The 20,605-nt window shown below is 32.6% G+C and overlaps 2 protein-coding genes across 6 annotated transcripts in view; one reads left to right on the top strand and one right to left on the bottom strand.

Moving 5' to 3' along the window:
- LOC108751099 (tensin-1) overlaps positions 1–20,605 on the bottom strand; it is a 201,708-nt gene that overhangs the window by 141,009 nt on the left and 40,094 nt on the right. The window lies entirely within an intron of this gene.
- LOC108751101 (putative sodium-dependent multivitamin transporter) overlaps positions 18,009–20,605 on the top strand; it is a 5,453-nt gene continuing 2,856 nt past the window's right edge. Inside the window, exons 1-4 of the mRNA XM_018491080.1 lie at positions 18,009–18,131; positions 18,873–19,094; positions 19,896–20,239; positions 20,314–20,433. Coding sequence (XP_018346582.1) covers positions 18,066–18,131; positions 18,873–19,094; positions 19,896–20,239; positions 20,314–20,433 — 752 coding nt within the window. The 5' untranslated portion in view covers positions 18,009–18,065. The remainder of the gene's footprint in view (positions 18,132–18,872; positions 19,095–19,895; positions 20,240–20,313; positions 20,434–20,605) is intronic.

Here is a 20,605-nt window from a genome sequence, read left to right as displayed (position 1 = left end):
TCTCTCTCTCTCTCTCTCTCTCTCTCTCTCTCTCTCTCTATCTCTCTCTCTCTCTCTATCGTGAGAGAACAAATCTGATATACACGTGTGTCTGCCATTTGTCAGGCACAGTCGTGCGAGGTTTTTGCGGCCTTACGACTGAATGAGACATGGGCCACTTGAGGAATCTCGCCACTCTTTTGTGAGACTTCGGCATATGTTCTTTTCTCAGAACACATGGCAATTTCACTCATTCTTTGTCTTGACCGAAAACCATCGCCTTAACAAAAAATTGTAACCGTTTTTTAGATATATCAAAAAAGATAAAATAAAATGTTTGATAAAAACTGATTTAAATTAAAATGATAAAAAATTCTTGCAATTATTATAAATGTTATATTAAATATAATACCAAAATATTAATCTCAGGTATTATTTACTTATTCTCTCTGTATAACAGTAATTGCGTAAAAATAATTTTTTCACATTATAAATTTTAGAAAGTCATTTTGTCAAATTTGTGCTTATAAACAAATAAAATTACGATATTTATTAAATGTAGCATATTCCTTTGTGTGCTGTAGGTACTCCATATGTGTCCTGACATATATAAAGCTTACATATGACAGTCATGTGTAAAGAACTAGGGAAGCTAGGCAATATCCGATTTCGGTTTAAAATGGCTTGTATGACCCGCACTATATAGCGGAAGGTCAGCCATTTTTCAAGAACTATCTCATTGGACGGATAATAAGACGGTTCAATCCGGCGAAGGAAATCAGAACCAGCAGGATATCGCTGGTAATCCCTGCGCCGTTTGTCATCGTTAGGTAATCTGCGACGATTTTCGTAGTGAAAAGTCGCGCTAGCCGTATTGTCAGAATTTGTTTTCACAACTCGGAGACTAAATATGGAATACGCCATTACACGCGAATATAGCCGTAACACGTTAAAAATGAATCGGCAAAGCCGCTTTCAGAATTGACTCGCAGGAACATGTCACGGAAGGAATTTATCGTGGCGCCGTTGTAGGATAGCATTCTACGAACGCTCGTAAAATATCATCGAAATTTCATCAGCCACGTAGTACACATATGCATACATTTTCATATGCGACAACATTCCCGATCGCCACACACAGTCGAATGTTGACCATAAATGCGAAAGAACACGCCGACCGCTGGTCGAAGACACACGTGTCGACCGTACGATGCGTGTTATTACTAGGAAACATCATAATCCTATATTTTCAACGCGCAGATGGACATGCGTGAAAGAGAGAAGTATAAATCTCTCCGGTCCCTTCGTTACTGCGACGCTTCCACTATGTGCTTGTGGAATTTATTCATAGAGTCTAGCGGGCCTGCACGAACTAACTATTAACGTTCACGTGGAGCGGTTTCCTTTTGCTATACGTATTTTACGATTATTCTACGAGACATCAAAATATGAAATTACCATAATTTAACACAAACAAGCAAAAAGCTTTATTCGGTCTCAAAACTGGATCCTAGTGCCTAATAATCTTTCTGTATGAATTTATATACAGATATTTTCTAGTTACAATACAAATTCTAGTTACATACAAATTTATATCTTAATTTCGTATTTCCGATCGTTTCATAATTAAATAGAAGTTTTATTGTATATTATATTGTGTTCTACATGCACACATACTTTTTTTATAAATAAACATATATTCTTTTACTTTTATAATAACGAATGGCAGAGAGAGAGAGAGAGAGAGAGAGAGAGAGAGAGAGAGAGACCGCAATCATTCTACCTTTAAATTTATAACGACTTCGTGATACAGAAAGAAACAATGAAAATACAGTAACATATTTGCGAGTGCATTTAATATAATCCAATTTACTGTTTTTACATCCTTTTATATCGCCTTTTTTATCAACACAATGGTAGAAAATAGTAGAAATGCACTCTTTGCCACCAGTTAAAGTATCGAAGCTTTTGCGACGAGTGTACTGCTTCGAGGGATAGCTCTTGGCTATTACAGAGAAAAGGATGCTTTACGATTCCACTCTCATCGTTGGTTTCGTCTACCAAAAGAACGATAAGTGTTCCAGTGTTAACATAATATGTTCAGCAAGTTCTTGGCAAACCACTCGACCGACTAGAAACAGCTGTTACTGACCGAAAGTTTTCGAAAGATTAAAGAAGTCGTACCGCTCATTGTCTTTAATTTGTACTTTATGATCAGAACGCGCGAATGTTCAACCATCAAAAGTATTGCGGAAGTAAAGTTTGACATTATTTAATGACATCGCAAATAAATGTAAGTTGAAAAAGTTTTAAATTTTTAGTTAAAAAGAATAACCTTTTATTTAAAATATTGTTTTCTATTTTGTGAATCTTAATATTATATATTGCGTATATGTGTTTTAATATTTTCAGTACAATTAGTATTATTATCTTTTTCAATCTTCTTGTCTACAATATAATTAATCTGTTACTTAAAGATGGAATATCTTGCGTAACTACTTGTAATCCCGAGACACGCACCTGTCGGATTTAGGGTCAATGATGAAATACCTTCTCTCGAGTCATCCATGCCAGAAGCCTTCATACCTCCGTTGGCATTCCAAAGAGGTATAAGGGCAGATGTCTACCAGATAATTTACGTAATCCTTCAATCGAGCGTTTCATTGTTCCGGTAGCGGCAGTATATAAGCAAATTAAACACGTATTTAAAGCCTGATTTCTTGAACCAAGAGAAATCGACGACGTCGACAAACACACAGATCTAAAATAGATCTAATCGATTTTAAATTATAGTGTAATTTTGTAAATTTTTAAATAAAATTATAACAAACAGCTTTTATGTAAATCGTTCCCTTGCTACAAAAGTGATATAATTAAAAAAATTACGTGTCTCAAAAAAGAAGAAAATTTATTTTATAATTTGATAGAAAATTATTAACTAATCAAATAATATCAGTAAAAAAATATAATTTTAACATAATTATATATAAATGTCATTTTTGTCATTTTCATTTCGCAACCCTCAAAAATCACTCTTTTTGAGTTTATAACAATCTTGACAATTTATAAATTGAAAAATTATCCTTTTTCAATTGAATCAATTTTAACGATTTTTAAAATAAAGTTAAGATAGTCCACTTTTGATGATTAATAAGGTGACGTTTATTTATTTCATTCATGGTAATAACTTGAAAATCACGTTTTTTGAATTATGTCGCTTTTGAAGTAAGAGAACGATAAATATTATTAGTATATTTAATATTTATGCAATTTTAATTATTGCTTATAAAGACAGAGAGAAGAAAAAAGTTAATCTCAGACGAAGTCTTGCCTATAATTCAAGCAGTGTAAAGTCAGACATATATAAAGCTCATCGCTCATGTCACGAAGATCAATTCCGGTTTCATGATCTTCTGCCGTTATGCATATACGCGATGGATTCCGAACTTGAACGAGCTTAATTACTGCTGATCGCCGAGCGGCGCAATAATTGGAACGCTCCCGAAGCTAATTATGGAGAATGCACAAGCAAACGGATGCCGGATGGTTTATAATCCTGGCTATCTGTTTCTCGGATGGACACACATGCTCGTGCGATGCGTCACGCAACTCACAAACACGCAATATTCATTTAATTTGAGCGGCATGTTTTCATCGCACTAATTCCGATGATTATGTCATGAATACAATCGTGGCGCCGCGATATGTAAGAATGACTCTTATCTCCTGGTCATCCAGTTTATTATCGTTGAGTTCCAGCTCCGACAGTATATGGTGGGTTATCATGGGTTACTTTGCGTTGTTGCTTTTTAACCTTCTTTGTAATGTTATTGCGAGAGTTTCAATGGAAAACGCATTCATTGAAATGTTGGAGATATTTTAAACTGCTTTATAACTTCTTAGTTATTAACACAATTGATAACTTAATTATCAATTGTACCAATTATTAATTTAATAATAATACTTTTAAAACTTCCACGAGTATTTTTTTCAAAAAAATTGTATGATTTACGAGTTATCTCCGTACATAATTAAATGCCAAATGTTTTGTGAATATTGCAGTTCACTTTATCATCCCCCAGAGAAGCGACTAAATATCATGTTGCTTCTTGAATTGATAAAGTGAATTATTAGGTGTACAAAAAAGTTCTGAGCTTTAGATTTGATACAACCGAAATAACAATTTAAATTTTATATATCTTCCCGCCCTTTTGGGGTTTTAAAACAGTAACATTTAACCTCCTGAAATGCGATACGGTTTGGCGTTTGATGCACATAACCTCAAAAATCAGTAGTGTTCACGATGGCAATTACAAAAGAGCATATTCGATTTTCCATCCACTTCGCGTTTCATCTGAAGAAAAATGCTGCTGAAGCCACTGAAATGATTTGTGCTGCATATGGAGAGAACGCTGTAAGTCATGCAACATGCAAAAGGTGGTATCAAAAGTTTCGCCAAGGAGATTTCAGTCTTAAAGATGAATCGCGTGCTGGACGCCCTGAAAAGATTGAAACGGACGAATTGCAAGCACTGCTGGATATAAACTCTGCGCAAACTGAAAAGGAGCTTGCAGAACAGCTTGGCGTTACGCAGCAAGCCTATTTTTTCGTTTGTTTTTAAATAAAGATTGAATTTTACAAAAAAAAGCTCAGAACTTTTTTGTACACCTAATACAATATTCACGAAACGTTGACATTTAATGGTGTATTAAAACACTGAAATAATCCGTAAATCACATAACTTCGTTGAATTAATTTATTTATTTTAATATTTTCCTATTTCATATGCTTATTTAATATGTAATGTAACCTAATTGTTTGTAAATGTAAAATAAATATATAATAGATAGCAATTTTGTCAATTTAGTTACATAAACAAGGAAACATTGCACAAATTATCTCATATAATATTTTATTACATTCTGATTTGTGTCACAAGACATTGCTTCGTAGAACTTGGAGCCATTCATTATTAGAGCGACTTTTTCTGGTCTAATCCGACCGGTTAACGGAAGAATTATTAACGTCGATTGCAAAAAGCTCCCTTATGTACGTATCTACGCAAAGTCTCTCTTGCCTACTTTCTCCGTTGTTTATCTTGGCAGAATAGAGCGGCGCGGTCGCTTAAAGTATTAGCGTCGGACGCGGTTGACCCCAATAATTTAATGCATATTACCTCTGGTTTATGCATAACGCCTTGTTTAGCAGAGATAAAGCGTTGGACTATAAGAGAGGACTGACCGAAAGTAAAAAGAGCCTCTTACGAGTTGTTGCGATTTTTTCGTAAAATATGCACGATGCATGACATTCGCTTATGTTTTATAGCAATGTTAATTGTAAGCCTTTTCTATGTAGCCACGTGACTTGTGACAAACACCAAGTACTCTCTAGATTGAACTTTTATAGAAACACGTACAAAACAGAACAAATCCATTATGTAGAAGTCGGTTGTAAATTCAATGAAATTAGCGTCTGTGTTTATATTTAAAATATATTACGTTCATATAAAATTTAAATATAAAAATAAAAATGAAAAAAGACGCTTTAAAGTAATAGATGTATAGATTACACAAATAAAATCAATTATCGAAATTTTTATCCTTTATTATTTTGACGTGCTATTCTAATTATTACTATCGTTATATTGCAAATATCTACAAACATAATGTAGCTTTAGGAAACAGATATGAGTTTGCATTTTGACCGTATCTAATAACGTGCAGAATACTAAACACGAACAAATTAGACGCCGCGCGCCGATCGAGAATCGGATATAAAGTTACCTAGTCATGTGCGGAGCATTATCGCGCGAGTGGTTCGAGGATAAAATTCCGATGGTCGTTGTAGCATAGTCATACAGCGTTTCATTGAAGCCACGATGCGAAAATGCCGACGATGAGATCTCTAATTCCCGATTAGAAGTCGCCAGCGTCGTTTCTTAATGATTTATCGTTAATTAAATCTACGCCGTCCGATCTCTTTTCCTTTATGCACTTCGCATTGATCCCGAAACTAGGTTGCGACTTTTTTTTAACGGTCAATTGCTGAGTGATTTTTGATCGTTCAGAGTGTATGCACCACTTACAGAATATAGTTATTAATTTTATTCGCGAATTCCTTTATTATTTAATTTCAGATTCTTTATTAATATAATATATATGTGTCATTCAAGAATTGTAAAATATTGAATATTTAATCTATCAATATTAATTAAATGTAACTATGTAACTGCCACCTACAATGGAAAAGAAATCTATCTGTTAAGGATCATTCTTGAGTGAATATCGATGACGCATAGATATTTTACATCATAACTGTTGCGTAACTGTAACAACAAACAGCGTATTTAATGTCAACCTTGGCGGAATATACTCATATGTTACATAGAATATTACCAATAAGGACACGGTCTTATTTATCATATATCGTGTACATTTCTTACCTACAACAATCTGAGCAAAAGAAACTTTCCGCGTCTCTTAAAGAATATACTTTGACTTATTTTAATGATAAAGTAATTAAATTATATATGTGTCCCTCTCATTTTTTCTTCTAATGCGTTACAATCAATAAGTATAAACAATAAGATAAAAATTCGGTACTGCGATATTGCAAATTAAATTATATTACATAATTCTGTGTCTTAGCTCGGGAAATTTCTTATATAATATAATCATAAATCTTCCAGTTTTTCTGTGCGGCAGAAAGAATCAATTATCCGCAAGTAATCAATATCCCTGTAACAATCTACGAACGCTCTCGAATGTTTCTATGCACGCAGGAAAACTTGTCAGATAGTAACGGAATAAGGTCCTGGTGGGCGTGGAGACAGAAGATGTATTTCCACGTTGATGGGATTATAGCGGGCATAAATAACGGAATGAACGTATAACTTCCACAACGCGACAGCGATGCGATGAAAACTTTCGAATCTAGATTTTTCCTCTCAAGTCACCTTGCTGTAGCAAACAATTTTTTGCGAACATTCGGAGTCAAGACTTTCATTACAGCATAGATCTATATATATGAATATTGTAGACCAACGCCGTAGAGAAATTTATATAACTAGAAAAAATTATGAGATTATTGTATCAAGATTATTATGCACAAATTATTATGCAATTATCACTAATCCAATCATATTGTTTCCAATCAAATTATCACTAAATAAGTTATACAAAATTGTAAACTTTCAAATAACTTGTACATTAAAAAACTACGCTATGCAGATTTCTAATTATTTGAGATTGCTAAGAATTGCCTTGTCAGAAATATGTAGATTTCTAAAAAAAAATTATACGATTATCGTATCATTATTATGCAAAGATCAAACAAGCTATAAAAAATTATGAATTTTTAAATATTTTGTGTCATGTTAAAAATATGCTATATGCTATCTACAGATTTCTAATTATTGAAAGCTAAACATCCTTTACCCTATTAGAACTGATGCAGTAAAACTTGACGTAATAGTCACATAATTTTTCTAACTTCAATTACGTAGAAATTATTAAAAAAAAAAATATATATATATATAAATGTTTTCAAATAATTTTATATATTTATTCAAGATCACGAAAATAATATGCTTTCGCGATCTACGATCGAGCCTATCGCGTTCAATTCATAGAAGCACCATTTCTGATCTGCCGTTCTCCATTCAGAAATCCTTTCATATGTACGCATATAGATATGTATTTGCTCACGTGGATCTCGTGACTGTTAAAGACATACCAATAGCTTCTTGATGAAGGTACGCATCTATCAGTGAATCGTTGCGCATTGTTACGTACACACGCATAAACGCACACAGAATATATACAGATCTATAGATATACGAACTTCCATTGTTTCATGACTACACGGATTTGCTTTTGCATAGCTCGTTACCGTACGACTGCCGGAGGAAATGTGAATCTACTGGCAACGCGATGTCGTAAGAGACAGACACACACTGGTAGTAGCAGATATAATTCACCATGTAGCTATTGTTACTTTGGCATATATAATTTAATTACCGTACATTATTTCTAATGACGTCAATAATAAATGGAGAGAGAACTTAGAGATTCAATTTAATTTATTACAAATAAGAAAAGATTTAATTTATTACAAATTATTTTGAGTCTCTAAATTGTGGTTGAAATACAGGAATTTGAATAGAAAATAAAATAAACATCGCAAAAACTTCTTCATTCTCGGGATTATACGTTCTTGAAATTATTTATTGACACATTTATTTGAGATATGTCAAAAACCGTGAATTCGGCGCACTTTAATCATACCAACATTAATTCAAATCAGACCAGACCACCGCTTCTCCGAATCCAACTTTAGGCCTGATGTAATATCAACGGTCGCAGCCACCCTCGTAGATCCGTATCGTCCTAGATCTATGTACCTTCGTCCCAATTGGCTATCTCCATGGGATTTATAGCTGGCGATTCGAACGCAACACGCAACGCCATACGTCATGATTGTAAGTCAGCGACCGTACGTACCTTCCTACATCGAGTTAGCTACTGTTTACGCAACGCCATAACGTTTGCGTTCCGCATAATTTCAGTGTCCCATATGAGACATCCCACCATCCCACTGGCGAGCGTCGCTGTCTTTCATCTCGCTTGTAAGTGTCGCTGAATATTCGTGCGACATCACAATGTTGTGTGTTGTGACCACTTCCGGCGCGCGCTGACCGACGCGTGTAAAAAATGGAAATGAGCAATTGTTGCGTACGTGCCGGATTTAAACACCGAGTTAATTAACCGCGAAGTGTACACGCTACAATAAAACTCGAGTCTGTTGTGCGCATCGGAATATAGGTCAATGTAAAGCTGTAGCTATCTAATCTGATCGGAATCTTCATTATAAAATAGGGAGATTTGTAATTTATATTTGCGTTTCCGCGTTACAGTGATTTTTCAATCCTCGAAAGTTTCAAACACAATTTATTACGTCACAAAACTGCGAAAGATTCTTTTCCCCCAGTGATTATATTAGCCATAGTCCGACCTCGTAACTATTCAGCTGATGATACAAACGCGTTAATAACGTTAATTAATACCGATACAAAATAGGTCAGTGCTAAATGAAGCTAAAAAACGCAAACCTATTCAGATAATATATTAAAGTTCAAGGACAGACTGCCATTTTTCATTGAGAAGGAACTTCAAGACTCATCTCATTCCCATTATGCAATATCCGGCAATTTTGTATGTTATCATCTTATGACGTTATCATATTTCAACAGAGGGAATATAATTGAATTTTTTTGTCTTGACGTGACATATATATAACGTGATATAACTGATGTTACTAAGTATGAAAATTTACATTAAATGCGCATTCATGTATTAAATATGAACAAAATAATAATTATTACAAAGATTAATAAAATTGTAAAGTTTTTACACTACTTCTCTCAACGAATGCTTGTTATTTTATAATTAGCAATCAATATATCTTAAAATCAATTACTATTCTAAACAAAATGACATAACTATATAAATATGTAATTTATCTCTTAGTAAATAAAAGATAATTAATTATCCTCGGTAAATAAAATATAGTTAACAGGCGCTGCGTCGGCAATTATGAATGACAGCATGAAAAATGACTTACATATTTCTATAAATGGTGCATTGCGGAAAGAAAAGCTATGGAAAGAAATACAAAAGTAGCTCATATTCGTAGTGTATCAATGATAGATCGGCAGCACGCTGAGCTTGTAAATCACCCTGTCAATCAATACCGATGGGCAAAACAACATTTCCCCTGCACATTTTTAGAAGTAACGTCAACAGTGACCGGCGAACATGTAATTTGACTTGTTAAGCCGATCCATTAAGGAGATATGGCTATCGTCAATGTCGTCATCGGTCCTACCGCGGGTGGGTTCGAGGCCGGGCATTTCCATCGCTAACTGCGCTGTCAAATACACAGAACAAGCTCGAAATTCAATTGCTTTCGGTGACCAAGAGATATTTCAAGAGCATAGGAGACTCGCATGCCATTAACCGATTGGATCACTAAATGGAACACATTATACGACTTGTCTGCGATATTCTTTTATAATGACAGATGTTTATTTTATACGTCCTATATGATACCATTAATATAACATTTATAAAGTCTAAAAAATGACGTTATATTTGACATGCTTGACTTATTGTTAGAATAACCGAATTTTTAAGCATGATAAATCGCTGACTCTGTATTCATTGTGTGATATTTATCAAATCGTGCCAACAAAAATAACTTCCTATGTTAATTGAGTTACCACGATCAGCATCAACAATTTATCACATTCCTACAATAATTCTTACATTTTTCTAATAACGCGTCATCAGGAAGATGTCATTTTTTCGACGTCTGATAGAGCAGCAATTGGATGGGAGATTGTCGTTCTCAAAAGTCACGCGATGCTGTCGAGAACCGTTCGAGAGCGCATTTCTCTTGTGCCGACACGTTTCCTGTCATTATCACATGACTCTCATATACATAGCCTACTGCGAGTTGTTACGTATATAATTAGGCATCAGACAGCTCATAAAGTTTTGAACAGAGAACGTACGATTACCAGTCGCTAAACAGTCACATGTTGTCAAGAAAACAGTGGCGACTTCATGTCTCGCGATCTCGCACTATCGGTCTCGGGGCAAGGATGAAACATCCATATAAATAGAGTGTGTAAATGATAAAAAAAATAGCAAAGAAATTAATTCGAAGCTGTAAATTTTAACGATAACGTCCGAAGAATGATAAATATTCATTTATAAATTTTTTTTATAGATATCTTAATCATATCGTAAAATGATTCAAAGAACTTTATACATTTCATAAAATAAAAATTTCTTATATAAAATACTGAAAATAAACTAAAATATCAGGAAAATAGAAGGGCAAATTAAAGTCAAATTCAAACATAGATATCTGTAATAATCGTTTATTGTTTTTACTTATTTTAATAAATTGATATAAAATATAAATTTTGAAATATGTGAATGAACTTTACATTATATGGTATTACATTGGATGAAAATAAACTATTGTGTCTCGAAACATATTAAATTAGTTTTTTTAATATCTAAAATAAAACACTGCAAGAATCATTTTATGATATTTTTCTTTCTATGTATTTATTTCAAATTATGTATATCATTACGAATAAAAATAATAATACTGGCATTTTCTGACCTTTTCGCCGCAGCAAAAATGAGGATGCGAGATTAATGTACCACATTAAGCGTGCAAAATCCGGCTACTTTATTTATGGCGCAAATACAACGACTTGACCGCCAAGTCATTGAACACTTTGAGTTCACGATGCAACGATAAAGTGATATATAACGAGGCGTGTCTAGAAAATATGTAATCGCCGCGAGAATTTGCAAGGAATTGATGCTCTATCAGTCGACCGCCTGACGGCAATTTGTTTTCTTAGACATCTCATACTTCACGATCTAGCGTGTGCTTGTAATTGTTAGGCCTTACTTTGTTATTGACTGAGTCACATAAAATTGCAGATATCATGAATTATAAAAGCGACATTTTTTATGCTGTATGTACAAGCGTGAGAAGAGGTAATTTTTACACAAGATTTGAAATTAATATAAATAAATAAATATTGTCAAAAATTTGTTAATTATCCTTCCTTAATAACGGTAATAATTAGCTTTCTTAATGAAAATAATTGTAATTTTTGTTAAAATGTTTCAGCCTTCAATAAAATCTATTTAAAAATTGAAATGTTAACCTGTGATCAAATTTGATAATTTATATCAAACTGTATTTTGCATTTTATCTGCAAAGAGAGTTCACGCAATTTCTTGGTTCATTTGGTTCTTTCTGTAAAATAAAATAAGCTGCCTAATTAATTTCATCGAAGAGAAAGATGGATTTCTAATATTTGATCTCTAATCGTACATCAAAAATATCATCAATGCTTTCGTATATACTTTGCTCCGCTTTTCCCTTCGACCCATGTAATTTAATACAATTAATGACCGCACCCGTATGGCCTTGATTGCGAGTGATTGTCGGTCGATATATCGAACGCGGCATCGAAATTGCAACAGAAAGAATTTGCCGGGAATGTCGTTTGACGTAACCGACAGCGTGATTATTGCGTGACGCCGTACCGGTGGTCGGAAATGTTTCCACTTGCAGGTGCACTGCGGATCTGAATACTCCGTGTCGCAATGCAAGGTATAACTGTGGTAATTCATAAAAAACGCATTCAGGCGTTTCACGCATCGATCTTTTTGACATAGCGCATCATAATGTTTCATACTTTTTAAAATCTCTATCTTTATATCTGAACTTTAATATCGTATACTATAATCTAGTCATCTTCGTAATTAAGGTAAATCAATAATCCTTGCAATCATTAATTCTTAATAACATTGGCACTAATGAGTAATTAATAACACTAATGATTAGTAAGGTAAATCAATCAAATAAGTATCCCGCGAAAGGCATATTTAAAATTATAAAAATTCCCAATGTTAATAAACTGCATCTTTTCTCCTTGTTTCAAATTGCTATTGAATTTCCTTGATTCTGATTCGATATTCGCAGTTGCAGAACGTCAAATCGCATTACATGCAAATTTGCTTAACGGTTTTTTTTTCGATTCCGAATATTCATTAAGCTATAGCATCACGATAGATTTGCTCATTCCAAAAAATCGTCGCTCGCTACACTTCGTTAATCGTGTTAACCAGCGCCTCGACGTATGCAGGAATTTTAATACGCGGTCTTGTCATATTCTATTTTCCATGGCAAGTTTGCCGCTCAACGATACGTGCGTTGTAGTGAAAAGGCCTTCGCGAGGCATTTCTTTTGCCTCTAACGGAGAAGAGCGCAAGACTTTGTTAATTGACTTAATTGATAACTTCGATACTACGTGCCATACTGAAGAGACCCATATATTTTTTATCGTGCCTTGGAATTCATAGCGAAGCCCGCATCTTGGAGTTATGACGAACTGTGCGATAATATCAAGAGAACCAATTGACACTTGCGCGACTTGATGAAGACTAACGGTTATTATTAATATAAACTTTTAGGATCGCTTAATCCGTGGAATCTTCCAAGTCACGATATATTAATGTGAGAAAAATATAATATCTCGTATCACAAGCGCATGTCACATTTATATTAAGTACTATTTAATATTATAAATCAACATGTCAAAGAAATAATGATATTAAAAATTATATCTATAAATATTTTAACAATATTCTTAAAATACTGACAACATCAATATTTATGTGTTTTTTTATGTAAAAAGTTCTGGTACTCCTTAATTCCAAACCTTTTACGTAAATCAAAATCGTTGGTTATTAGTGTCAGTAATTAAACGTTTTCGTAATATTCAATACGACCATTTTTAGAGAAATAATTTGAGAGATAATTTATTTGAGTTTTAATTGCACGTACGTCTGTGACATTCCACATGTATTAATTTATTTACATGAGTAAAATATAATAGTCTACGAAAACTCATGAATTATCTTTCCTAATAAAATCCGTGTATAAATGTAAATGCAATAAATTAAACAAGATAAGAAAAGTGATACTTAAACAAAAATTAGATCTTGATGTGACGATAACAGTTTTTTTATTTTCATAATGATTCAAATAAACGTGATAAAAATTTACTTGATAGCAGTAATTTAATGCCCAATGAGCTCAGATAATTTAAATAAACGTTATACGTGAGTAGAAACGCTTCGTCAACGGAAAAGATGAAAAAGATATTATAAGATCATATGATTCTGAGTCACAATTTAGACTCTTTACGACAGTAAGTCTAATGCCAAGTATCATAACAACAGTTTCATAATGTTGTCTCAGCGAATTTTGATGCAAAAGCATCTTTTCCGCGAATTAATTAAAAAATAACTTTATAGAAGAAATTCTTTTTTACATTATATTTTGTTATACCAAAAATTGCTTCCTTACATCATTATTTGTTAAATATATATATATTTAATCTTCCTAAAAATGTTCCTAAAGAAATTAATTCTCGGAATTGATCCTTGTGATTATTACGTTCCCCATGTGTTAAACACATTGGATTAATTAAGAGCACGAAATCAACACGGTAGACGAAGCGTGGCATCACGCACGAATTGAGTCGAATACCACAAACGTGCGACAGGGGATCAGCCATCTCGTTATTAATTAATGACTGGAATTAATTATGGGAACTGACTTGCACGCGAGCATTATCAGATCGGCTTACATTCTCAGGCGAATCGAATAACGGTAATTTCCAACACCTCTTCAATGCAAAATATGTATCTTCGTGTCCGCACAGTGAATTACAATGTGCATTATATAATATTTATTTTTTATTCCTAAAATAGTAATAAATTATAAATATAATCTGAATTAATTTTTTAAAAATGTGTCGGAAACAAAATTTTGTGTAAGCACGAGACGCGAGCTAAAATCCATTTTATCTTATCAAAAAGTAAAATTAAAATCTTAACAATTTATCCAAATTTAATCCATATTGGATTTATTTAATAGCATGATCCAAAATACCTCACCTTGTATATCTATATTGAAAGAGAAATGAAATTCTGGATTTATACGTTTCACAAACTTCAAGATGCGAATAAGATTTGCTGAAGGTTGTACATCAACTTAATTAACACCTTCGTTGAAATGGACGTTAATATTTGGGTATACACGATGGGTGTGAAAAAACTTAATATTGAATGCTTCTGAGAATATCGCATATAGGGTATCTCCGGCAAATACGCCGCGATGGGATTTACGCCGCAGAAGTTAGAAAAAATAGAAGGAATGGAGGTAATTTTTCCGCAACTACTCTGTTACATATTATATATATTTATGTTATATTAGTATAGTGTTGCGATTTCAATTTCTTACTGTTAATAAATATTAATGAAATTATTGTGAGTTGAATCGATTTGTCACTACGTTAAGAGTAGCGCCATCATAAATTATACGAGTAATCTACATAATTACTGTAGGACGTGCAAATGGCTTAGTAATTATTTCGTGATAATGAATGTAGAGGAATAGTAAAGCATGTTGTATAATAAAATACAAGTACTTCGCTCTTGTATTCTTTGTTTAGTTTGTTGTCTTGTATGTCCCACCTATTTGGAATTTTTAGCAGGCGGGATTTATGCCCAAAGTATACAAAGTGCGCAGATTTTATAAGTTATTGTGTCATTTTACGTCTTATTTATATGCGTTATTTGCAAATTTTTCATGAACTGTACATACCCTCCTCCCTCTATGAGTAGCTATATATCCCACCCCTATGGAATATACGGCAAAAATGCAAGAATTTAAAAAAGTTCAAGTTTTATATAAATATTTCAGATTTCTAATATTTTTTTCATAATAGTAGTCAGTATAAAGTTTTTATTGATATAATTCGTTTACTTTAGACATAGTAAATAATACTTAATAAATTAAGTTTTTAATAGATGTTTTTAATATATAACAGAGTTACGCTAATGAGCAAGATCAATTAGTACTTCGCTACTGTTTGACTAATTTACATAGATGAACTTTTACTGCATAAATGCATTTTTATTGAGGTATTGGAACATGTAAACGTTACCTTCAGAGAAAAAAAAATGTATTTTTAAAAGAAGAAAACATTTGAGATTAAATATCTTAAAAATGAGATATCTCTTCACAAGTTCCTAATTATAATGCAAGAAGACAATTACAAAACACGTAGCTTTCCAAATAATTGACTCGATCGCGAACAAAATTTACATTAACCCCTGCACTACCTTCAAGTTGAACAGTTCAGGCTGTTTCACGATCGCGATATTTTCCCTCATCAAATTATTGAAAGCAGTCTACGCATCCGGATAATATGGAAGAATTACATGAAACAAGAGTGGTTAACACACGGTAAATTTCGATTGACCGTAGGGGTCAACGATTGGTCGATCAAGTTCAGCAGCCAGTTAGCCGACAGTTAGTCTGCTGTCGTCCAGCTAACGACTTAATGACGGGAATTCACCACTTACGAGTTCCTCTTTTTCTCCCTCATTCTATCCTCCTCTCTTTCTCTCTCCCTGTTCCTCTTTTGTCCACAGTTCTTTTCCCCTCTTTTATTGCCAATGCTATTCCCGTAAAACAACGCGGTCGACAGACCAGTAACAATATCGGAAATTAGTCGACGCTTAAACAGGATTGTCATTAACTATTACTGTGCCGCATAATTAACTGTATCGGAAGAAATAAATTCAAATAAGATAATTAAATACATGCCAAAGAGTGAACAAAATAATGAATATTGGATGGTTTCCCTTAGCACTTTCAAACTTTTTAAAAAATCAAAAAAAATTCTATTCTCCCTTTTTTTCTTTTCTAAATTATTTTACATTATTGTAGAACTATAAAAATAGGTATTTAATAAGTGCTATTAAAAGGAACATACTTAATTGTCCGTATCAGTCTTTAATGATATAACTTCAATTCATGGAAATATAAACGGAAATTACTTGTAACTAATGTATTTGTGTGAACATATATATATCAAAATTTTAAAAAGTCTCAAGTTATATATACTGTCTCTCTATCATCGATTATTCATATATTTTTGCAATTATTCTTCGTTACTAAAATAATAGTATTTAGCATTAATACTAAAAAAATATTAACATTATGATAAAGCATTATTATACACAGATAATAATTATTAGGTCGACGTAACTGCAGTTTATATAACAGAAATCGCGCCCGCTATTTTCATATATCTTCTACGAAATAAATTTTCTACTTCTTACTTTATCATCATATTATTATATTACCAAATATATTTTAATTCTGATTTTTTTTATCTTTACAAGTATAAACTGTATTATTGCATTTTATGATCAGAAAATAAGTATGGGAAACCTGTTCACAACCAGTTCAAACAAAAATTTAATTGCGTGCGCTGGAAATATAAATGTTGTACGATATAATATTGGCACGAAGACATGATCTCTTAGATACATTTAATTATGTTGTTATTTAATTAACGTTTGGGATTAAATGTATCTATCGATTCGAAGTTTCTATCTATCTCTTTTCGTTTTCATCGCTGTTAAATGAATTGATCCATCGCACCAACTGGTGTGTAAAGATAATCATCTTGAACGATATCGTCTACGGCACATTAAATTAAGGTTGAGCCTTATCCAATAATCGCCATTTAATCTTTCCTCAGGATTCAATGTATTTCTACCGGTATATCCAATATTACAGCTAACGTTCACAACATTCGTAAACCCACTGATTTAAAAAGCTTTCTCATATTACATGTGACAAATCTTTTATATATATTTATATATTATACATATTTATTTACAATGAACATGTTCAAATATAATTGTTTTTTCAACATCTTCCATTTTCATTGATATTCACAGTATTCTCATAGATAAACTTTTTATTTATCTAACCATTAATTAGCACTGAACAACATGTTATCACGTCTATTACATATTGTGAAGTCTAATTTACTGATGAAATCTGTGGTTTGCGTGCTTTAACACTAAATATGCCGAGCAATTCTTTACGTAATAACTTCTCATGCGTTTTTGTATCATGCAATGCAAACGGGCACATTTGTTAGTAAGACTTTGTCGAATACTCATGACATTTGGATCTACGTGCTCTTGGTGTTTTTAAAGTGTAGAAAAAGTTGTGGAAATCTTTTATTACAGTGAAAATTTCCATAATTTAACCAGTAAGATCGAAGTAAAATTTTTTGTCAAGTAAATGGTGTAAATTTTACAGAATGGATGTAAGTACATAATTATATAATCAAATACAAGTAATTATCTTACTAAATATGTTTATTACAATTTTGATTATAAATTTTAAAATATTTAAGAAAAACTTCTCTACTAGTTTAGCGTTGTTAGCCACATGTTTAAAAATTAAATTGTTAAAAAACTGTGCTTAAAATTTTTATTATGGATTTTAAAATTGTAGTAAAAAAAACTTGCTTTTTTTCTTATTTATAGACACCTATTGAAGGCGAAATTAACAGATTGCAATGGCAAGATTATCTTGTAATCAGCGCAGTTATGTCGGTCTCCATCATTATCGGGCTGTACTATCGATTCAGCGGTGGTCGACAAAGTACTGCCACGGTCAGTTTACAAAAAAATCAATTTCTATACGGATCAATTCATCATTAAACCAGTCTGATCGCGATAATCTGCACGCAAATCATATCTGTGCCGTTATATATGTTATACGATCGATCGCATGTTGCGATAAATATCCGCATAAATTATGGATATCGAGATAATAAATTAAATGTCGAACAATTTTCTAAGTGTTTGACGTGTTAATTAACTGTCGTTACGATTCGACTCAATAATTCGAGAAGCGCTAATCAATGATCCATAAATTTTGAATGTCGAGTGATAGATCAATTCAAATTTATCATAATTATGAAATAAAACGTGTTTTGATCGCCTGATGTATTAGTGTAAAGCATGTAGAGTTTCTTATCTTACTTCTCATATGTGCTCGTAGGAAAAAGTACTTATAAATATTAAATAGTTCCATAAATTCGTAGAACCAAGATTAGATGACTCTAAGACATAAATATGTAATTTTCCATAATTTTATCAAAGATTGATTTAAACTAACATTTTAATTAAGAACGTGAATGTTTAATTGATGAATTGTGCTTTACAGACTGATTAAATAATTATGATAAAAAAATCTTAAAAAACAGAGTATCAAGAAATTTTCTAATTTTTTCCATCGCGAGAATGAAAAATCCCTTTATGGAAACATTACGACGTTGTCATAAACAATATTTCCTGTATATGTACAATACAAAATTGCTGTTTAACCAATCGCACAATTATCATCGATAGGAGTACTTCTCCGCGGACAACTCATTAGGTGTCTTACCCCTCTCGATCGCAATGATGGCTTCCCATGTATCAGGAATTACTATGCTCGGAATGAGCGGGGAAACTTACATTCGCGGCCTGATCGTTTCGTTAATGTATGCTGCCGGCATTTTCACCGTACCGATCATTGCCACTTGTTATCTACCAGTCTTCTTCGAGATAAAAGTCATAAGCATCTATGAGGTAATTGTCAGATGCTTGCACGAGCAATATCGATTACTAGTCTAAACAACATTTCAATGTTCTTCGGAGATAATCAGTTTAATATCACGTAAACTATAATCGAATGTATTAATATGCCAAATTTTAAACAGAAAAACGGTGCAGAATGTAAAATTGATTTAAAAATAAGAATTAATGAAATCTTTTTAAAAGATTTTGAGAAACTGCAAAATAATTTATATTGTATATGTGTGTGTGTGTGTGTGTGTGTGTGTGTGTGTGTGTATAAAATAAATCTATTCCTAAACGGTTATAAAAAATATATTTTGCAAAAGAAAGTAATTTTAAAGTCAATAAGAGTCAATTAACATAGTTGATTATGTGTGATAAAACGCATATATTAATCATCAAATACAATATATACACACAAAGGTTGCAACACTTTTTTCGATAGATTTTGGAACTCAAGTCTTACTCGTAGAGCAACAATTTAGATTCAATCTAAATGGTTAGATTCGTAAGTAAGAATCAATCGCTCAGTGAGCAGACTGCATTCAGCATTTGGAAAAAAAATGTTGCAACCTTTTAGTTAATAAGTGTACATACACACACCACAGACACATACATATATTTGGTAATTAATATAGGCGTTTCACACACGATCAACTGTGTCGATTCTCATTGACTTTAATATTATTTTCATTTGCGATTTAATCTTTGAGACCTTTCTCAAGTTCATTGTTAAATGTATTTTGGATAAATATTATTTGGATTATTTGCAATATGATTCTATTGTTTCGTTACATTTCTCCTTTCTCTTAGTATCTCGAAAAGCGATTTGGGTTATATATGCGGTTGCTCGTAAGCGCGGCTAATTTCTCTGAGACGATGTTACTGACCGGAGTGATGCTATATGCTCCTTCCTTAGCTCTTGAAGCTACCACGGGTTTGTCTAGTACCATGAGTATTTTGGTACTCGCTGTAATATGTACCTCCTATTCCACGTTGGGTGGCATCAAAGCGGTTTTGATCACCGACATCTTCCAGGGCTTGCTTATGCTAATTGCTCTTATTATCATCATCTTCATCGTCACCCAAAATATCGATGGAGGAATCAATAGCATTTGGCGTATCGGCAAAGAGGGAAATCGTATAAATTTCTTTGAGTAAGTTGGATAATATAATAAATAATAAAGAGTAAATAAAAGAATAGATACATTAATAATGCTTTCTTATTTAGATGGACTATAGATCCAACTGTGCAATATACAGTATGGAGTACTTTAATTGGAGGAGGATTAATACATCTAGCCTATGTTGCAGTGAATCAAGTGCAAGTTCAACGTTTGATGACTGTTAAGTATGTCAATGTGTATTTCATAAACATATTTATATAATACCTTCATCTTTTGTTTAAACTTAAATAAAGAATAAATTTTTATCATTAATTATAGTTATTTTTAAAGAAAAAATTTAAAAATCATTCATCTATTATTAAAGTTATCAAAAATATAAATTTGAAATTTGTTACA

This window comes from Trachymyrmex septentrionalis, unplaced genomic scaffold (genome assembly GCF_001594115.1).
Source record: "Trachymyrmex septentrionalis isolate Tsep2-gDNA-1 unplaced genomic scaffold, Tsep1.0 scaffold40, whole genome shotgun sequence".
In the NCBI taxonomy this organism is placed as follows: Eukaryota; Metazoa; Arthropoda; class Insecta; order Hymenoptera; family Formicidae; genus Trachymyrmex; species Trachymyrmex septentrionalis.
Note: the sequence above shows the minus strand (reverse complement) of the source record. Positions and strands in the feature narration are given on the sequence as shown.